The sequence below is a fragment of the Anabas testudineus genome, chromosome 2, assembly GCF_900324465.2.
Source record: "Anabas testudineus chromosome 2, fAnaTes1.2, whole genome shotgun sequence".
Lineage (NCBI taxonomy): Eukaryota > Metazoa > Chordata > Actinopteri > Anabantiformes > Anabantidae > Anabas > Anabas testudineus.
Genome location: NC_046611.1, coordinates 30,763,325 through 30,781,102, shown reverse-complemented (window position 1 = coordinate 30,781,102; position 17,778 = coordinate 30,763,325). Strand labels below are relative to the sequence as shown.

The window sequence follows — 17,778 nt, the reverse complement described above, 5'->3', positions numbered from 1 at the left end:
TATGGTGAGTGTCAGCTACAGCACATTACATACAGTAATTCTAGGTGTTTCAAATAAAACAGATATATATCTAGAATCATATATATTACACAAATATAGATTCTCCTCTTTTCTTGTTTACTTTTGAGCAATGAGCCATAAGAAAGTCTTCTGTGAGATTTTTCCCAACACGATACAGAGTCCATTTTCACACCGGAGCGTTGCACCTCAGATGGTGTCGAGTCGACGTCTGTACAAAAGGTAATCCAGCGGGTTTAAAGGTGGCTCGTGTTTACAGTGGCTAATAACAATGTGCTGGGTGCAAGAGCAGTAGTGGCTGGGGGATGAGGGCCAGCTGTGCTGTCTGCATGGTGGGCGGGTGGGGGGAGGGAGGCAGGGAGGGTTTGTGGGTGGGTTTTGGGGGGAGGAGGAGGGGGGCGGAACAGGCAATTTTCTCGTTCACTCTTTTGAGAGCAAACACAGAGTAGGAGCAAGAGAGAGAGAAAGAGAGCGAGGGAGAGAGACAGAGAAAGAGACAGAGAGAGAGAGAGAGAGAGAGAGAGAGAGAGATCCGGGCACAAACCATGTTAGTTCTTCAAATTATAACAAGGCATCCCTCACCAAACCACACGCCAGAAGGAGGACTGCCAGTCCATAGCTGGATGATATTCTTGTACCTGTAAAGAGAAGGACAGGAGGATTAATAACACATAATGAACACTACATTATTTTCGACAGATCAGGTTTTACTCCATAAATGTTATTATACCCACTTGATGTCACAGAATTCCTACACATATTGATGATAATGAACCTACTGGCATACTGGTAGGTAGTAGGTGCCCTACTTAACCTGAACTATGGGTATGGTGACAACAGATAACTTAATATCACAATATATCACAACAACACTAAGATCAGGTGATTCATCAATTTACTCCTACTAAATACTTCCAAACTTCACAGCTTCCACCATCAGTGACTAAACACGTAGACATTTACCAACACGTTTTTGTTATCCAATGTCACAAAACAGAAAACTGGGTTGATGAGTTTCTGCTTTACAACAAAAGCCGTGCACAAGTGCAGAGCTTGAATCTTAAACTGAAGCTACCATGATATATACATTCATTCACTCAAACACAAGCATTGTTCCAAGAGTGCTCTTAGTATTGCAGAGCTGGAACTGGAAGAAAGTGATGCAGCATGCAAACAAAACTGTCAAGGTATAAAATCGGTCGTGTGTATGTAATGATTGGACTATCAACTTGTGTATTCCACATGAATACCTCTGTTTTTACCACACAACCAGAAACCAACAAGTGTAACTCCACTCAAGGTAAACAGCCTTTGAACTGTCATGAAAAGGATTTACATGGGCAGCTACTGTCGCCTTGGCCCTGACAGGCTGCTATCATCACTGCGGGCAGCTCTGACTGTTTACTAAGCATAACAAGTGCAAACTAGAGCACAGCCTGCTCACCCTCCTGTTTGATTCGTCTTGCGGATATCCAACCTGAAATGATGAGAGCAAAGTAACAGATGTACAAGACAGTTGCACAATACTATGCAGCAGAATTCTGTGGACACAAAGAAAATGGAGTTTACTCTCCATCAGCAGAAATGTCTTAGACGGGGAAAGAAAGGATCTGAGAGAGACAGAATGAAAGAGGAGAGAAACAAGAGATGTACAGAGCTTGAATCCTGTGAAACAAGGCCGGACTTGGAAAATCAAAAAAATGAAATATCCCCTAAATCTTATAGACATTTACTAGAGTCCTGTGTCACACTGGGCAATAGTTCTAAGAAGGAAATAGTCCATGGGGACACTTTGTTCCTTGCAGCCAATCTCTGGAGTTTCTGGGCTATACTGGGGATTGGGGAACGAAGGAGGGAATGATATTGTAGGAGGAGGAAGAGAGTGAGGACAGACATGAAGGGCTTTGACCCTTTATTCCTCCCCACCGCATCTCATTTGGCTTGAGGTGGTCTACAGAACAGGAGTGCCACAGAGGATCACCAGTCACTCTGGGCCAAAACACCCTTCACACAGAGAATAATTAATCAGCCTCGAGCTAAGAGTCAGAGTGAGGCACAGACTGGGAGACTAGTACATGGAAACAGCAAGTATCTTCCCTAATCCAATCAACCAAAAGGTCTTTTTTACAAAAAGGATGCAGTTTTATATAAAAGACAACTGAAAATCTCTAAAAAATCTTGGGATGGAGAATGTGTCCTTGTCCCATTTAGTTTGTTATTGTTTGTTTTCTGATACAGCCGTGATACATAACAGCAGGCTGCTTCACACAATTGTGCAGAAACACCTGCACAACATCCGTCAGCTTTTTCCTGCACTGCACAACCAATGTGATAAAACCTGAAGGAAACGTATTTATGATACAAATACACCATGTGCATTTTAGTCTTGCTAGTGACATAGATCTAAAGATGGCAGTGTTGATCTGTAACTTTGTCTGTTGGTCCATCATCTTAACAAATGTTGAAAATTGGATTGTCGTGAAACCTTCTTCAGAAGATTGAGTGATCCTCTGACTTTTTGTCTAGCACCCCCATAAGGGTGGAATTTATGATTTGGTGTGAAGCGTCTCAGCCACTATTGGAGGGATTTCCATTAAATTAGGTATACACTTTCAAGCCCCCTTCAGATTGTAATCACTTTGGTGATCCCCTGAGTGCCATTGTCGCTTGAGAATTTTCCATACTTTGGTTTATTCATGCAAACAGACAAAACTGGATGCTGTTTGTCCACAGTCCATCAGCCATTCACAGCTAAATATGTTCTTTTTTGGCTTTTTCCTGCCATGCAAGACCAGCTGCTAGAGGAACTGATATCGTTATCATTACCACAGATTGGTTCTACCATCGACCAGTGTGCCGTGCTCTGGGAGTGTTGCATTGTGATGGCTCAGCATGTGCTCATTTGAACCCTGTCAGGTGTTGAGACTCCTGCCCTTGAGTCATGTTCAGTATTCAGGCTTAAATAGAAAATCCAGCTGTGATGGATTAACAGTACTACTTTAACCAATTCAGCCAAAACAATGGACATAGTTTTATTAATTACTGCTAGTAAATATTAGATGTATAACAGATCTGAAACTGAGACCAAAACTGTGATATAAACGACTACTGCAATACTGTATACCCTTCACCAAGATAAGGTCCAAACCATGGCTAAAAAATGACTGAGCTGTGAATAGTGTAGTAGTCAGCAACGCTCTGCTGTGTTGCTCTTAGTCAGTTCCCACAGTACATGCTTATGAAACTTTGTTATCTGCTGTAATTTGTTATTTACAATCTGAACACAGAGTTAACTTGTTAATTCACACAGTGCATGGGGTCAATGTTTTTTGCAGATTGCATCAGTGAAGTTCTCCCTTTCTGCAAAACTCTTTTACCACATGGTATAGGTTAAAAATGACAATGCATTTTAATTTGTTTGCTCAACTGCAAATCATTGAGTGTGTGCGTGTCATTATTTAAACCAAGATAACATATGCCAAGATTAAGGAAAGGGCATACTGTTGACCATTAATGTACACAGATAGACTAACTGCCAAAAATATTTGCAATACCCGCTTAGATGGGCAGGATGAATGGCTTTGTGTTAAACTGATGAAGCATCTCTAGCACTCTATTTTATACTCACCAATGGGATGATCTGTTGCACTTAGTGACATGTTCCTGACACACTGTAATTTATTTTCTCTCAGTTCCACATACAGTACACACTATCCTGCTGCCCTACATTAGAGAAGTAAATGTGGATTCATCTGCCTCTAAAAAGAGTCCAACAAATGCACTGTTTTACTGAAAAATCATAGTGAGCAGCTTTTCATAAGAAACAACACATTTGTTTTGTGTTTGTGAAGATTTGTGTATTCAGTAGGAACCAGTGGGCAGATTGCAACACTATTGAGATACAGAATACATTTTTGCTGGTTTTGATCTCTGCTTACATACAGGACAGTGTAATGATGCTAGCCTTATCCAGCTTTGGTTAATGCACTTTACTGAATTTTGATGCTTTAAAGTTTATGTTGAATTCAAACCTATTATTTATACCAAGGTGTTACAGTAGTATTTAATAAAAGCAATTACTTACTTTTTGATTTTACATACACACTAATGAGATACAAATTTTGCATTCAATAATTTGCACATTTTGAGTTCCAGGCAGGCCGTCAGAGCGTGTCATATCTAATACAACCAAAACCAGCAGAAATCGACAGTGGCAGGGCTACCAGTGCTGGGTGATGATGACCTCCTTCTGGGTCTAATACAGCCTGATGGGTCAGTGCATACCGCACAGCTGTACTGGGTTATTTCTCCAGTGTCAGTTCTGACATATTCCAGATGTGCTTTTAAAATTCTCTGAACCAACTCTAAATATGGTCACTCTCCCTCTAGAATGTGGTGGTGGAAACACCCCACACACCGATTGTTATCAATACATTAGCGAGTAGTTGTTCCTATTATTTTATCTGGTATTTGCAAAGCAATTTTTCAGCTGTGATGCCTGAGAAAACACAAACAGTAAAAGAAGATTTTATCAGGAGGAAGTGGAGCTCAGAAATACAGTTAGAAATCACCTCCAGACAGATGCCACAAAATTAAAGGATAGGTTCGCAGTTTTTCAAATGTGAATTAGAACAGTCAGGTTTTTGTATGAACTCTGAAGGAGGTATTTCATACAGTATCTGTTCCTCCTGGTAATACCTGCCATGAATTGATCCTTTCCTAAAGCCCTAACAATCAAGTGATGGCAGCCAAATTCCACAGTTCTTATTCAGTGTAATGTATATCGTAAGCTAACAGGAGAATAAAGAATAAGTTATGTTGTGACTAATCCGGATGGTTGAAGCATTTATTAAATTTTGCCCACCATCATATACCTAAGAAGAATTATTTGGAGAGACCTCTTAAAGACCAGTATTAACTGCCAAGGAAAACTGCACATAACTACAGAGAGCTCAGTTATAGCAGCACTAAACATACAAAAGATGAAATAAGCAGTATTTTATAAATGTAATTGTTTTGGGAGGCAAATAATTAAAGTCATTAGCTAACATTACCGACAGCAAACCCTTGGAGCAGTCATAGAGCAGCTTAGACCTAATTTTTAACATCTACCTTGGAACTACTGCTTACTATAACCATAGGAAAATAAGTTATATTTAAATTATATTTAATAAAACTAATTATGTAAGGTTGACTGTATTGATGTATGCAGTTGCTTCTTATTAAAACCAGGCTCGTAAGCAGCCTTGCATGTCTTCAGTTCGTATTTCTTCTTAAGGTTTGTCTTTGTCAAATAATTGTCTTTATATTTATAAAGCACCAAAAGGTTTAAATCCCAAAAACATTTTGGTCTACTACCTGTTATGAAGCACCAATACCTTTTATCTGGGACAGGTCTGCTTATCGTCCCCAGGGATCAGCAGCCCTCAGAGTTTATGGACCACATATTGAACGTATCTGTCTTTTTAAGGAAACCAGAAGTGTGTTCCAATTTGCTGAAGACTTTTGTTTGCCACTGCTATTAAAGGCTGTGCATTCATATCTCCTCTTGTATTGTGCTCAACTGTGCTCACCTTTAGCTTAGATGTTCCTCTATTTTAATTTAGCTGTTTGTAATGTACTAACTTTCATCATTTCTTTAAATTAGTTTATTCATATATCTTGAGAGCCAGCAACTCAAAGTGGGCCCCTGGTCTTCACCTGCAAAATCTCGCAGAAACAAAAGAACATGGAACTACTAAAATAAGACTCTAAACAAATCCAAACATGTAGAAACACAAAATTACCTCTAAAAGACCACAGTCATCTACAAAGAGGTATGAAATGTCTTCACAGGGACACAAATAATGCAATATAACAGCCAAGAAACACAAAATGACCACAAGCAGACCGAAAATCATTGCAAACAACCACAAAACCACGGAAAATATCTCAAATATGGCAAAATGTCCTCGAAGAGACACCGCTGATGTGGAACAACCACAAAGAAAACACAAAATGACCACAAGGAGACACTAAACAATGCTAAACCACATCAAGGAGATACCAGATGTCATCAAAGGCAGACGGAATGGCCATAAAAAGACATAATGACCTTAAACAATATGGCTGCAAACAAAAACTATGCTTGTTTGGAGTTTTCCCCGCAGTGCTAGTCACAGATAGAAAATATTTGTTGGTACTCCTCGTTTAAAGAAAGAAAAACCCACAATGGTCACTGAAATAATTTGAAAGTGACAATAGTAGCAAAAAGTTATTTCAGTGACCAAACCAGTGGGTTTTTCTTTATTTAACAGAAGGGTACCAATAATTTTTCTGTGTCTGTACATACAATACTTTTCTTACTTTGCACTGCATACATCTGATGTCAGATTTGTTCCTGTTGGTTCTGTCCCTGGCACTGAAGATGTATGTAAGCCATCCACATACAACTGAAAGGCAACGCTATATCTAAATCTATTACTCTCACAAATAAATCACAACCATTGCCTTTTGCTATTTTTTCAGTGTGAGCTGTTTTTCACTTCAAAACTAACCTTGCCAGCGAGCATACTAAAGGTAAAAGTGTCTTCTGTGTTCCAATGCTATTTCTAGAAAACAACAAAGGAAGAACAATCGTAAATTATTGTTGTTTATGTGCACTACCATGCATTTTAATTGCTGAGCAAAGGAAATAAAATGCAAAAAAGGTCCTGCTCTACAGCTGAATGCACAAAAACTCAGCCTTTTTTTGCACCGCAGTGATTGTGTTATTTCATTTATCCATCACTGTAGCTAAAAGCATACCCATCCACTTCCTGTCATAGTTAGTTTGATAAGGTCACCGTGTCTTTTCAAGTCATTTGGGATGGATTTTCAGCTCGGTTCTTGCAGGGTTATTCAGCTAAAGAGGGGAAGCTGAAGGAAAGGTGAATGCTTGCTGAAAAAGGTTTTCATAGGAGATATGATTCGGAGATATCTGACTTTTATAAGGCGTCTCAGGATTTAGAACACCGTACATGATGCCACTGTGAGTTTGCATGTTCTCCATCCTGGTTATGTTCTGCAGTCTGAGAGACTGAATTATCTGTTGTTATAATGAGAGGATGTGACTCGGCTAGTAGAGACCTTTTCAGGCTTTCTCTGTGTATTCTGGAATAGAATAGATCCACACTGAATACCCTTCATTTTGTCCTACTTAACCTAACACAACAGTCTACATTTTGCCAAAATGTTTTTGGCTCGATAAAATGGCTATGTGGAATATCGATTCCAGGCCAGCGAGGCGCTCAGGTTTACTGAGGCAGGGAGGTGAATCACCACAGCACCTCCACAGGGAGCTCAAACTGGCCCAGTGCCATCTACTTCTGCCTATCCAGGCTGCTCATGGCTAGCTCACGGGATGGCTGAGTGTCTCTGCTTGTCTGCTTACTTGGTAGCTCTGTGATAAAATGTATTTGCTTGTTGATTGATATACTCAAATGAATGAATGAGCAACGGCTGTTTTTTTAGCCGACTGTTTGGTTAAATACAACTGGATGTCATTACCTTTCAGCCTGACTATTCAACAGTGGGTGACGGTAAGTATGATAGCACAGTCTGCTGTGCAATGCAAAAGCTCCAAAATTACAATTCACCACTGTGGAAGTAGCAGTTCTGTGTGCTTTAGCCACTATTACAGCCACCATTTTCCAAACCATATAGCCATAATTGACACAGGGAACATGCGGCTGATTAAAGTTGAATGTGGGGACCCACTAATGGCTGGTTTTGCTGATCATTCAGTTTTCTTTTACTATCTATTTTTATTTCCAATCAAAAATCCTGTGGTTTAGCTCTTGCCAAACTACGTTTTGCCATGAGAAAATATTGTGATACAATATAACGTAATTGCATTTACTCTAGTAAAGTAGTGGTATATATCTCTCCCATTCCTTATCTTTTATGAGGAATCATAGTAAGCACATCTTTAGTTACTGGTGAATCTACACATTTGCATTACAAAACATTTGATCAACCATCATTCAAAACTTTAACCTTTTTTTAATTATTTATATTTTGTTACATTTATAATATTTCGACTGAGGTTGTTTTATGTGCATATTGAAATCACTAAACAAATGTCTAGTAGAAACTTTTTTTTTTTTTTTTGGAGCGAGCCTCACCTTTCTTACCAATCAGAGAAGGTCTAAATCAGGAGTGCAGGCTCACAGCCGTCAGTCAAAACATTAACATTTTCCTGGTCTATTACATCCTGTTACACCAAGCTAATATTATGTGCTGTAAGATGTCACTTGGGCTGACTGACAGGGGAGCATGTTTTGAATTCCTCTATTGACTGAAGGAGACACAAATCTGGATCTCATTCCTGGGAAATTAAACATCCATTCATAGCTATGCATTAATATATACATTCACAACAACCAAAATCAATGACTAAATGATTAGCTTCCACAACTGTTAAACAATTTCCTATGAACTCTGGCTACTATTTGTTTAGAGTTTGGCTGGAGGTTAAGTTTGTAATGACAGTGCTTGCTAAGTTAATCCAACTAACCAATCCACTCTCCTAATAGTACACTGTTAGACTCCCAAACATATCCACATACAGCTTTATCTAAAATTATGATAAAACTGTAAAGATCCATGGTTAAAACTGCAAAAACTACAAGTTAAAAATGTATCACAATAATGAAAGACTCAATTCCTCCATACCACAACACATTTTTTTTTCTGGGAACACCAAGGTGGCTGAGAGAACCTTAAGTCAGTTCACAATACATAATGCAGTCAGAATAAATGCTTTGCTGTGGCTATAGTAATAGTAAGAAATAATAAACTATAAGTTGGTACACTCATTAGAGATTCTGACCACTTGATTTTTACATCACTAGAAATCAACAACTTCCTTTTCAAAGAGGAAAATATACATTCAAGGTTTTATATGTATATATGTAGGAAAGTGTGAAATTTCCAAAAACATTTGTGTAAATCAGATCCATAACCTGATCCAGACCTGATAGAAGGACTAGTAAATTCTAAAAGTAAATGTACTGTATGTATTTGTCACTGCAAAAGACAGACCATCTCAGATTTGCGCTCATGGATAGCCACATTTAAGGGTGCAAACAAAAGACAATTGCGAGAGTAAGGACAAAACCAATAGCAGCATCCATGTGAACATGAAGTGGCACACTGACATTGCGTGCAACTGCTTGAGCAATACGAATGTAAGCATGAACAGCAAGTCGTGCTGTTCCCAACCACCTACTGGAGTGATGACTCATTGGTGTTCTTTCCTTAGACATACACACTCGAGGCAGTTTAAAAAAATATGGTGGTTCTTAAAAAACAAGGTCAGTGATTTTTTTTGTTTGGATGAATGCTTATGCAATCAAGCTGAGTCCATATTTGCTTTTCATTCATATGGGAACCAGGCTGGCCTCAGGGTTTGGGAGACAAGTCTGGCTTAGGGGACATTTTTCTTTCGTTTCTTTCTCTCTTTTTTTTTTTTTTTTTCATTCAGCTCCGGTCACCTCTGAGCTTAGAGAGAACAATACTGCCAGGAACGATGAAGGCCGAGCTGTGATCTAACAACAGCTGACACTCTGGTGGGGAGTAGCTGTGAACATACCACTCTCCTGCTACTGCTGCAGTCGCTCCACCAGCCACTGCCACATTCCACCATCTGGAAAGTGCCTCATTGTTTACAGATGCAGCAATGCAGAAAAGAACATATCTGGGCTCCATGGTTTAATTTCATCTCAGCCCATTTACCTATTGTTGCTCATCTTCCTCAAACCTGAGTACAGCAGTAATAGAACTCTGTCGCCCTCAGCTGTAACACCTCTCTCCCACCCTGAGAAGGTGGCTAAGCAGCCACGGAGAGGCATTTATCAGTGTCAGACACACTGCACAGAGAACTCACCGCAACACAGCTGTCAGCATAATTTGGCTGCTTCATAATCTCCAACTCCGCAGCCCTGGGGATTATTCAACTTTTTACCTCTATTCACTGGCAAGTAATATCTTTCTGTGTTTTGCTTCAGGGTGCAGAGGGTTATCTGAGCCCAGAGCAGAGCTGACTTTGTGTGGACTGTGGGACCATTTTTGATGAGAAGGAGCACTGCAATAGTAACATAGTTTGATAGATAATATAAAATATTGCCAAGAATTAATGAGAGTGAATTTACAACACCTGCAGGTAAAATGTAGCCTGGTACACAGAGACCCATAGCGTTACTCAAGTTGAACATCCTTGAAGATTCAAGACTTATTTCCTTAATTAGCTTTACTATGCTGACGTCCAAAAGATAGAAGGAAAATCAGTGGTAGGTTTTGCTTACAGAATAAGACCAGAATATGTTTTGAATCAAATCCCTAAAACAACCTGTGCTTACATTTTTGAGACAATCAACTTCTTGAAATCGTGCAAATAGAATCTGTTGAGATTTTATAGATTTTCTGATAAACGCTCAGACAGGATGTGCTGTCATGAGCTGCTTGGCTTCTTATGTTATGTTTAACACCTTACTGAACTAATGCAACCTCTATGAACAACATTAGAAAACCTGAAACACTGCTGCACAACGGAGCAGCTAACATTAGCTATAGAGTGCAACAGCTCTGAAAAATTGAACAAATCAAATTGTTCAACCTATGCATTTTTGTGTGTGCATATCACATTCAAACTGTTCAGTACATATCTATTTCCTCCTAGCCGTGTACTGCTGTAGATTTGTATTTGAGGCTCGTGTTCCAATTTCTGCAGAACAATGGCAGCTCCTGGAATGATGAGAGTGGGTTCAAGCAGATTCAACTTTGACATGGTTTGTCATGACCTTTTCAATGTGCGATCAGTCAGATGTCAGCTTACTGTGATTTTACCTGAAAGTCACACATGACAGTGGTCCCAGAACTGTCCAGTATAATGTATAATGCTATAGTATTATACAATGCTGAATGGGTTAATCAATACCAAACACTTAAATCAAATGATTTACTTGGACACATCTGGGCCCCATACACTGTAGTTCTGCATCATCCTGTATTGTTCTTTCTTTATATTTCAGGGAGAGAAAATACTCTCCACAAAGTCTCAAGCTGTTTGGACCCATATGTACTCAATGTCCCATTCTTATTGTGGCCACAGGGCCAATCACAAAAATGTAGATGATTCAAGTGATGCATCATTCTGCCTTGAAACATGACTACTTTATCTCAAGGGGGTCTGTTTTCCAAAAACACTATTTTATACTTAACTGCCACATAATAGCACACTGATGCTGTTATCTGTCCTGAATCTCAACCAGACAACCTTTCTTAATCTCAATAAGTGGCTCATGAACATGTCCAACAAATCAGGAAGGTTATGGACCAAACTTTATGCTGCTAGTAAAAACTCTGTCTACAAGAGACTTTTTGTACTCCACAGTGTCTTCGTTATGTAACCCTCCCCCAGGGCATTACCTGAGCCAGGATTGTGTTTAGCTGTGTTGGAGGATGTGTGAGAGGTGGAGGTGGAGGCCATCCTCTGGTCTGAACTCATGCTGTCCTGAGGTGAGCTGGACTTTCTTGGCTTCTTGTCTGTCAGGTGCATCGGGGAGCTCTTCTTTGGGGCTTGCAAAGGTCGTCGTGGCCTGGCTGTGGTATTGACCTTGAGCCAGGCTTGGGCTTTGTACTCCACAATCTCTCCATAGTTAGCTCGTGTCACCCGGCACTCATACAGTCCTTCATCACTCTTGCTGACTCTGGAGATCTGCAGCTTGTGTGAGATGTCATTGCCCTGGACTTTCACTGTCTGTTAAAGTAATTAAAAGAGACCACAGTGTCATAACAATGGACAGTATGACATAATCCCACAAGGTTTCATGACATATCATGCCACTTAATTCTACAATATGCTACAGGAGTCCTAAAATATGACACTTGAATATTATCACATTGACAAGCAAGTTGGACTTGTATATAGTAACCTATACAGAGATGGCAATAATTGTACCAGGTGAAATATATCTTGTTAGGAGCACACAGTTATTCTCATCTCTGGGCCATAACTTTCTGCAGGTTGTCCTTCCAATGAATGTTGAACCTTGACTGTTCTGGACTTTCTTTTCAAAGTAGTGGCACTGGAGCCAAGACTGTTCACTGAACTCCAGATGTATATTGGGGATGTGGTGAAATGATGTAATGTGAAAACCACAATCTAATTTTATTATGCGATTACATAACATACTTTACGAGATAGAGTAAAGGCATAGTAAACCACGTGAAGTGATTCATTTCAAATCAACACTGCTGCGTGTTTTGGGTTAATATAAGTAAGGAAGCGGAAGAGTTTGGTGTGGAACCTGAGATGCATTTTGTATTTCATATCTTAACCTCTGTCTGATTCAGTCAGGTTTCTGTGATGTTTCCCTCATGCATGCCTCTTGGAACACTTACACTACAGGTCAAACCTAAACATATTTTCTGAACTTCTGTCCAAACTCTTGGGTACTAAAGGGTCTTGTCAGGTTCATGTCACTCTCTTATTCACAGTGCAGCTCTGTAGACAATCGTGTCTCCTAAAAATATAAACTTAACCACACACAGGACTTACTACACCAGGAGTGATAGTAAAGATTTTGGACTGTTTACTACCTGAATACTGGTGTTTGATGGCATGTTTTACATAACCATTTTTCAGTTAAACATGCATAGTCACTATGTAAGCGTTAGACAACAATTAGACTTGTTTTTTGTTTTGTTTGTTTGTTTGTTTGTTTTTTGCTATTCTAACCATATGCACATTTATTTCTTTGTCTTATAATCTTTATTGGAATGCAACTAGAAATATAAGATATACAGTGGGTAATTTCATGGATTTCTACATTAATTTGTCACAAATTGTGATCTGATCTTCATTTAGTCAAGAGCATTAACAAACATAATGTGCCTAAAAATAATAACACAAAAAATCTTCCATGTCTTTATTGAGAACAACCATAAAAACTAAAAAGTTAGTGAAAATCTGAATGTGGAATTAGTTGGTCATAGTCAGAGCTAACATAAACTTCTTCTTCTTGTGCAGAGCAACCTCAAAAAGAATGTTTTTTGTCAGTAGATGTAGTCCACACCTCTAAACTAATCGTCTAAACTTCTGCTAACACCTGATTCCAATGAGCCTGTTTGAGGTCATTATTCAAAGGGTTCACACACATTTTCCACTTGCACTGTGAGGTTTTTATGGTTGTTGTCAATAAAACATAAAATAACAGAATTTGTTGTGTGTTATTATTTCTAGGCACATTATATTTGTTAATGCTCTTGACTTAGATGAAGATCAGATCACAAATTGACAAATTATGCAGAAAATAGTGAAATTCCAGTGAACTGCATTGGTAAAAACTAATCTAATGGTGACTTGTGCACAGTAGTTTATTTGGAAGTCATTCTCAAGAGGACTGCAATTCAATGTGCAGTAATGCTGAAAGCTGATCTGATTCTATCAGAATGCATATACAGAGTGGTAGGAAAAGGGGTTCACCAGTTGCTGGGCCATGAAGCGAACCTTCCTGACAGTAATAATACACTGCCACTGATTTCACTGATTAGCCCCGTTCTCTGGTTAAAGGTGTATTATTCAAGGAAATCAGCTGCTGTTGTGTTTGCTTGGAATGAAGCACTGCCAACCTGGGTCACGACAGCACAGTCGAGGAGCAATATGCTATAACTGAGGTTCATGACACGCTCTTCAACTTACACTTATTTTTGTCCCCTCGTCATCAGGATCGGGCTCTGGTATCATCTCCATCTGCCAACACAGAAAGCAAGACAAAAAAATATATAAGCAAAGTAAGGACACATTGAAAAATGAATTTTGTGCAAGTCTGGTGTCGAAGATCCTAAAATCTGCAATGGGACAACTTCGAGAAAAGACATCTATGCACTGACAGTTATAAATGTTTCATTCCAACATCAACACACAGTTTAAAGACTGAGTGACTGTTTTGCTACTGTTCTGCCTTTAAAAATAAATGCACAAAGATGTCACTCTTGCCACTGTTTTTGATTTATTTTTAGAATCTTTGAGTGGTTCTGTAGAGGAATTAAAGACAACTCCAGACAAGAATCAAGGAGGAAAAACTGGTTCAAACCTGGATGCTGTGTGACAAACCAACAGCTTCCTGAGACACATTATTCCTCTAAACCCCCATCAGTCCCGGCAGTAAAAGTCATATTACCCATGAAAACGTATGACAAATAATAAAATGTCAGAAGGCTGGGAATAGCCTTTCAGTAATAAAAATTTCAAAGAAGAAAAAAAAAAACACTGTATGCCATCGCTCCTGGGCCCATGAAATGCCTCTGTTTGAGCACCGGTGGCATAATTCTAGCATGGTGGCAAGTACTAAGCCTAGAGCCTACATCATAGACTGGGCATTGATTTTAGAGGCTATAATTTATTTATCCCACATCGGATGCCAAATGGATGTGTGCCCAAAAAAAAAAAAAAAAGTCTGCTGATTATAAAGCTGGAGAAGAGCAAGAGCGGTGCAGCACAAAAGTCTCTAAAGGAGGAGGAGGAGGAGGAGGACGTTTCTCCAGAGGACATGGAACTGAGACCCCCCCCCACCACAATAAAAAAAAAAAAGAAAGAAAAGGAAGGGCAGAAGATGGATAAGATGGCTACTTATGAACATTTGCTGGGGAAAGCGTTCCTTCAAGTGCTGTAATTACCTCGGAGGAACTGAAAGCTTTTCTCTGGAGGATGTTCAGCCGACATGTGATTAATGGTCAGAATTAAGAGCCATAGCTTTCCCTGTCTGCATGTATGCATGATTCTTACATCTTGACTCCACAAAGGGACTTGGTATCCCCTATTGTATCAAGGACATGCCTTTAACAGTGAGGCAGGATTAATCGTCCTCAGTTCTGGTGCAGTACTGTTTCGAGACAACAATTTCAGCCTTCTCTTTTACAAAGTTCACAGTGGTTATATTGGCTGGGTGTGCAGTCTATATATGTCACCTGAAGAGGACGAAGATGCAGGAGTTCCACTGAGTAAAAAGACTCTACTGTGATCTGCTGTACACATCCTGTACTGTAGCGGTGGCTACAGTTGACTGCAGTAACATGGTCAAACTGACCCTTAAAAATGAAGCTATTAAAACAACATTTCCTCCCTACAAAGTTCAAATCTGTTTCAACAATGATCTAATCTAACAATGAAGATAAAATTGCTTTTGTTTTTTATTTTATTTTGTGTTCAGTTAAGTTACCTGAACTTGAGAAAACAACTTCAATTAACTTTCTGTTAACAATTCCGAGTTTACAGATTTGCTTTAATTTATATATCTCAAGAGTCAAGAAACAACAATCAGCCAATTTAACATTTATCATGTAAAACACAGTAACCATCATGAACGGGTTCTCCCAATACAAAAAAAGAGATTATTTAACAAGTTTAAACTCTCAAACATTGCATGCTGGGACATCTGACATACATACATATTGTTTGTCTATAATTTTAATTTAATGATCATATATGTCCAAACTTGTCCCCTAGGCAAGTGGTTCGAGGGATCAGATCACTCAGATCTGTCTTGGTTGTTGCTTTCACTTGCAGTTAGTGCTGTCTAAGTTGCCCCTGACCCATTTTAAATGTCAGCCTTGAGTTTATCTGTAAGTTCTTAAATGGTCTAAAAATAAAAATGTTCAGTTTAAGTCTATTAATGAGTTCACAGGTCTAAAGTACTATATGATGTTTTAAGACGATCTAATTAAAGTAAATCCCACAGATTTTATACATCATGATCAGTCATAGTGAATGGCCTCAGTTTTCCCCTAAACATTACTGTAATGATGTCATCAGGATTATCTCAACTTGTGCTTGGAGATGTTTTTTAAGAAAAAACTTAAAAATTAAGAGCGTGAACTAAGATGGCAGTGCGACAGCAGGTGAAATTCATACACAGCAAGTTTTCAAATGCAACACATGACATGTGTATTCAGTTGTGATTGATCAAAGGCCTAGTCTAATAAATTCTTTAACAAGTAATATTCAAACACATCATCCCGTGGAAGAAACATCCTACTCCACAGTGTTTTTGTCACTTTGTTTTCATCACTGCAAGTTGACTTTTGATGCAGAGGCACAATGCCAACCTTAAAACACGTCGGCTGCCACTCCAAAGCTTTTCATGTTCTTCTTGACATTACTTGACTGTTTTTGTAAACACTGAGCATATTAAATTCCCTCACTTGTACTGCGCCTCCTTGCTTCTCTACGTCACTGTATGTCAACAATATGTGCATAATGCCTGTATCTCACCCACTGATGCTGTAAATTGGTTACTTTCGGCATGGATTCTGTCATTCCAGTATGCCATTAAACACACCACTATAGCACAAAATAAGCAGTATAGTAAGGTAATATTCATTTATTGCAGAAAAACGAATAGATGGGTAAATAAATATTTGCCTTTCTTTCTGCTGACACGTGTACGTTAAAACTTTCAGTTGGCCTCCGTTGCTCTTTGTATTTTAATGCAATTACTATTTTTATTCTTCTTTCTTTCCTATGTTATATTTGTTTTACTTTGATATTGTCCCGTATTTTACCGTTGCCTTTCATTGTTATTTTTACCATTTCCACACAGTGTGACTCTTATAGCAATTTGTAAACAACTTTGTGTGCTCTATTAATAAACTGGATGGGAATATATATTATTATTATTTTTTATTCTGAGCATAGGGTGAAGGATATTGGCAGTGGTTTGTATTAATGTTGACTAATGCAACTTGTTTCCTGTTTTAGGTGAGAGAGGGACTGAGAGAGCCCTGCTTAAATGTGGTTCAGTTAAGAGTGATTATTCCGTAGCTTGCAGGACCTATTTAAAGAGCTGCACTTTGTCAGCCAGAGGAGAGGAGGATGCCTGTGTGTGCATGTAATACTGCTTTTATTTGGTTTTCGTTTTTTCCCCTTTACATTTAGTTTCACATGCACCTTGGCTCACAATGCTTTTAGTCTTTTATGCTGTATGTCTCCTGAGTTTACCTCCTACCACATTCCTAGACTCTCTCATCCAGTTTGCCTTTAGTGACCAACACTGGAGTTATGCAATTATACAACAAGTGCTCTGGAGACGGCAAATATTCTGCATGGAAACCAGTGCGTGGACATATCGCTTTATCTCTGTGTGTTTGCAGATACTATACACTATGTTGAACTGTGAGTTTAGTTGAACTCATGGCTATGTAATGCCTTGTTTATTCACACAACAGACAATGCATAAATCTTGGTTAAGCACCAACTTGGATGACCTCGGCAATCTTCTGGCCTGGCTGCCAAGAGCTTACACTGTATCTACACAGGAGCCGTAGCATGAGCAGCACATTAGCAGTGCAGCAGCAGCTGTACTTCCAGCAGTACCAGCAGAGCAGTTCCATTCCTACCATTCCCTACTGTACTGTACTTAAGTTGAATTTTAATATGTGTCCACTATTTGTGATTTATTTCCATTTTATGCTACTTTTACTTTTATTTAACTGTAATGTAAAGAGGAAATATTGTATTTTGACAGCTCCAGTCATTCTGCTAGCTGTGCTGCTTTTGCATCTAGGTCAGACAGCCTTACTTAGTGTATTTCATTAATCACTAGACTTTGTTTTTCACTTTTTAAAGTTGAATTTCACTAGGATGTAACTCCAAACATTTGCTTTTTATTGCTACTAACTAAAAGGTAATTTGTGAATAGAAGTTAGATAAGATTTGATAATACTTCATTGATCCCACAG

At 38.9% G+C, this 17,778-nt stretch overlaps 1 protein-coding gene across 1 annotated transcript in view; it reads right to left on the bottom strand.

The window, feature by feature from the left end:
* Positions 1-489: 489 nt before the first annotated feature.
* Positions 490-17,778, bottom strand: part of vstm2a (V-set and transmembrane domain containing 2A) — a 64,007-nt gene continuing 46,718 nt past the window's right edge. The window contains exons 3-5 of the mRNA XM_026363822.1: positions 13,742-13,792; positions 11,467-11,797; positions 490-656 (exon numbers count right to left, since the gene is read on the bottom strand). Coding sequence (XP_026219607.1) covers positions 580-656; positions 11,467-11,797; positions 13,742-13,792 — 459 coding nt within the window. The 3' untranslated portion in view covers positions 490-579. The remainder of the gene's footprint in view (positions 657-11,466; positions 11,798-13,741; positions 13,793-17,778) is intronic.